This window comes from Ammodytes marinus, assembly GCF_949987685.1.
Source record: "Ammodytes marinus genome assembly, chromosome: 2".
Taxonomy (NCBI): domain Eukaryota; kingdom Metazoa; phylum Chordata; class Actinopteri; order Uranoscopiformes; family Ammodytidae; genus Ammodytes; species Ammodytes marinus.
Window position 1 is genome coordinate 16,043,660 of NC_137231.1, and position 4,531 is coordinate 16,048,190.

General features: G+C 39.3%; 1 protein-coding gene across 1 annotated transcript; it reads right to left on the reverse strand.

The window, feature by feature from the left end:
• Positions 1–280: 280 nt before the first annotated feature.
• On the reverse strand, positions 281–2,296 carry cox7c (cytochrome c oxidase subunit 7C). Its single transcript, XM_080041983.1, has 3 exons — positions 2,156–2,296; positions 790–937; positions 281–381 (listed from the first exon to the last, which is right to left on the reverse strand). The coding sequence occupies exons 1-2, from the start codon at positions 2,228–2,230 to the stop codon at positions 821–823; spliced, it is 192 nt and encodes a 63-aa protein (XP_079898109.1). The 5' UTR covers positions 2,231–2,296; the 3' UTR covers positions 281–381; positions 790–820.
• Positions 2,297–4,531: the final 2,235 nt, after the last annotated feature.

Below are 4,531 nucleotides of genomic sequence, written 5' to 3' on the forward strand. Positions count from 1 at the left end.
AGACCAAATCATTATAACCGGAATATCAGCCTTTTGTATATATAAAGAACCTTTACTCTCTGTAATGTAATCACTGTATATGTACTAGTGGTGTAACGGTACACTAAAGTCACAGTTCGGTAAATACCTCGGTTTTGAAGTCACGGTTCAGTTCAGTATGGTACTCAAGAGTTAAGAGTAAAAATGCCCTGTATTGTGACGGTTCGGTACAAATATGTGTATTGTTTACACCCCTAATATGTACATATTCTTGTGTAGCAAAAAAATAAGAATACACATGTTTAAATTTAAAGGAAACTTTATTTACAAACAAAAATCAATCGATTCCCATTCTTCTGTACGGACACAACTCTGATGGATAAATATGTTCCAGATGACGACCTGAAGGGAAGACAAGAAAATAGGGCAAACTGTGAGAAGATGCCTTGCATACATCTGATGACAGAAAAGCAATTTCTGGGTAAACATCGGTACAGATAAAAGTGACAACAACTCAGACTCGCTCCCACCAGATACACATCAATGTCTGCAAAAAACTGTCACATTAAACTCGCTAAAGTGCACGCTTATCTACACATCACAGCGGCAGTATGACATTTGTTCCCATCACTCTCACGCATACAGGTAATGTATTTAGGATATGCCACCGAGCGGAAGGCTAAAGACGCCCGGTGAAGGACTGTCATTGTCTGGAGGTCACTGTTCAAACCAGGGCCGAAGTAAATTACACATCATCCTGACAGTTTAACAGAAGCAGATATGCTGGATAAACATGGCAGTCATAATTACCTTCAAGGCCGAGGGATAGCACTGGACCATTTTACTTCTTCAGGAGCTGATGTCTGACGACAAGGAAGGGGACTGCAAAGCCACTGCCGAAGAACGCCGTCATCATGGCGAGCAGGCGCCATTTGTTCTCCACGGAAAATGGAAGGTTCTGTAAAAAGACAGTACAGCACAGTTAACATTTAATGCAATTATTTTAATGTATTTAATATTTACCATCTTTTAAAGCATTCCGTTTTTAAACTGAAATTGACCTCTGCGTTTGATGCACCTTTAAATTTGTATCCAGCAATGCACATGTAATTTTACGGTTTACTTGTGAATAATTATACATCCAAATACTACATCGCAGCCAGGGTCAGAAGAGAATGAACAGGCTCAATGTAAACATATGATTTAAGTTCAGTGATCACCTACAAAATTAAAACAATAAGGCAGCACACAGTCTCAATGAACAGTGTGCTCTATATACTTTTATATAAACATTTCCATTCCTTGGTTTGTTTTCTTTATCTTAGAAAATGTGTCACAGTGGTCAATGTGATTGTTAGCAATTTTGGTGTAAATATTTTAAGAACTAGATTAATGCCATCAATAAAAATAAAGACATACAGTTTATTCAAAATATCTCCAAAAGCATAAACTATAAAATTAAGGGGTGCAAGAATGCTTAATGCTAACTTGTTTTAGATCCAATATGACTGGCATTTTCAAATGTAAAACAACCCGTCGCTAACCTGCAATCTGTAGTGAGCAAATGATAAATGAAAAAAATCCACACATCGTTTTCAATTTCCATTAACAGAAAGTAAGTATTAATGATTCGGTAATCTACTCTTAATCATCCCTAGCCTTTCTGCAGGTACAGCTGTGACCTTAAGGTACAGCTATTAGCCGGAATAACACTCTCTGTTGAAGCATGTATTACAGTCACATTATAAGAAATGTTTGTGGACAAAACCAGCGTCTGGGCAAGCTTGCTGCAGCACACTGAATGCACACCAGCAGGAAAGACAACTTTGGTATGCTTATTTTAGTTTCATGAAGTTGCTTGCTAACTAGGTTAGCCAATAACACCTCCTTGCCACAAAGCTAATGCTAACTAAGCGGGTCGTCGCCACAGACCGTCCCTCAACATATAAACACTTGCTTTCACAGGTCTGTCCTTATATTAAATAGTTGTGTTACTTTGAAAGGTGAATATCATTTACGCAAGTGGTAAGATCGGCTATATCATTACGCTCTTGTCAAAATACGGAAATGACCTCCAGGTAACGTTTGCTAACGTCAGGCTGTGAATACAGACAAGGCCGGGTACAGACAATATATACTTTTTAACAATACTGCTGCTTTGAGGAGGTAACCTCACCTTTCCTGGCCCTTCACCATAGTGTGAAGAACGAACGGCAGACGTTGCGAATCGCCTCACAGTTTGTCCCAGCATGATTACGGTCTTGTTTCTTGTCTGCCTCGGTAAAATGCTGCTACGTGCGACCTTCTTGTTTCCGTGTGCGGTAGAGTGGCGCAAGGGGTTGTGGGAAATTGCAATGAGGCCATTGCGCGTGGGAAATGTAGTTCAAATAGCTGAGCAGCAACTACCGCATAACTATTCCTTTCCTCCAAGGACTGAGGTCCGTTATAGGTAGGCTACTGATTTAAATTAATTACATTTATGTATCTCTCTCTGTGTGCTTGAAGCTTTGATTGGCACACGGATAGGCCTAGATTAAAAGATAATTTACCACAAAGAGAAAAGGTGTTCCTCATCATATCCAGACCCATGTGAGCATTATGGCCAATGTGATGTGATTTAAAAATGATCTTGACAATAGGAGTAGGCCTAGTCAGGGCAATGAATACATCCTTATGATGTGTGTAAAGACGAGTAGATTAAGATCTGGAATTAAATCAGCTATGTAGACCTAAGTCATTGTGTATGTGTATGTGTGTGTGTGTGTGTGTGTGTGTGTGTGTGTGTCCTTGAAGGAAACACTAGAGTGAAAAAAAGAAAAAAGAAAGCAAATTTGATAAGCTATCAGCATTTTCAGTCTTTGTCAGAAATACCTGTACAGCACTGCCAGGGTAATAACCAAAGAGCAGACATGATGACTGATGTTGTGACCCTACGTAAGTACTGCTGCTGCTATTTCCACTGATTAATGCTCATGTGTGCAAATTGGACTTTACAACACGCCACTTGTTTCATTGACGGTAGAGGATGTTGGATTTATTCATTTATAATGCAGACTATACTGCATTTTCAGAATGTGTCTAGATAAATGCCAGGTGTAGCCTATAGGTTTCAATGTCACAAGGAGGTTTTCCAAAGGTGCCTCAGCGCTAGCCCCAATGTCCCATGTGTGTTTGTGTGCACTGCTCGTCACCTGACTTGTTTCTTTAATGTATATTCATGTATGGAGTTTCCCCCCTGTGTTGTTTGCATTCACAGAGATTCTTGCTTTGATGTGAGCGACGGAGTATTATGTCCCTTGTATTCTCCTGGGTCAGAGTTTAATAAAACTGCCCATTGGGTGTTTTGAGCTTTGTCAGTCTTCATAAGTCTAAGCGTGAACATTGGTGTGACATTCAATGCAGTCAAATGCATTTTGTCTGATGTTCTCATCAATGAGTCCACAGAAGTCAAGCGACGTGATGCATTTGCACAGTGTCATCAACTCTTGTGCGCCATATGGATTCTGCCAAATGAATTTCCCAGGTGTGGAGAGGTTAGGTAGGCTATAGGAGAGTAAAGCTGTCATACAACATTTAGACAGGGTTGGAATGCTGTGACAACACAGACATGCAATCTTTGCAAAGGCTACTTATTGTTGAAGGTGCTTGTTAGGATGTCAGAAAGCTCACTAATTAACATGTTCTATCTCTGTGGTTTAATCTACTGTAATCATGTACCAAAAAAGTCGAATTTCACCAATTCTCTGGGGTTATGGTGCGGACCATTTAGGCCAGTAGCAGTTTGCCAAGGCAATCGGTGAGGGCTAAAGGAGGTTACTTGGCATGCACATAAACCCCCCATAAAAGGTAAACTGCAGCTTTTACACCTAGGCTATAGGGTTAATGAGATACAATATAACGTGAATTTTTTCCCCAATAATTTGAAATTACTCCTTGAATTAGAGTAGTGATTCATCTTACTTAAAAACAAGGCCATTGCTAATATGGACAACTAGGGTACATCGTTTTACAAGGTCACTTACCATGTTCTCCATGTTGTCTTGATAGTTTTCTTGACATGTTGCGGATTCATATTACACACATTTACTCATAACAACACTGATTTTTGAATTCATTTTTCTTATTTGAAATAAATCAAATTGCAAGAAAATACGTCTGATGTCTGAAAGCAATATAGGAATGTAATGAAAAATAAACAGACTCACAGTGTCCTCCCACTAATAGTATGGGCCATAAACTATTTATGTACATTTTATAATCTTCTTCTCCGATGGCCTGAAAACATTTGCTGAATGCAGATTGGGACTCGTTGCGGGGAAAGCAGTGGAATGCTCTCTGTTATGAACGGGCTGGTGAATACATAATTCATTGTGGAGACATTTACGATACGACTTTTGACGTCCATCCCTCGGAAATCATTTCAAAAGGGCCATTTTGTGAAGAGAGTGAAATACATCTTTGGCACCTTACTTTTTTTGCTACTTACTACTACTTACTTTTGCTTAGTTTGAAAACATTTGACACATGTTTTAGTGCTTTGGTATGCTACATT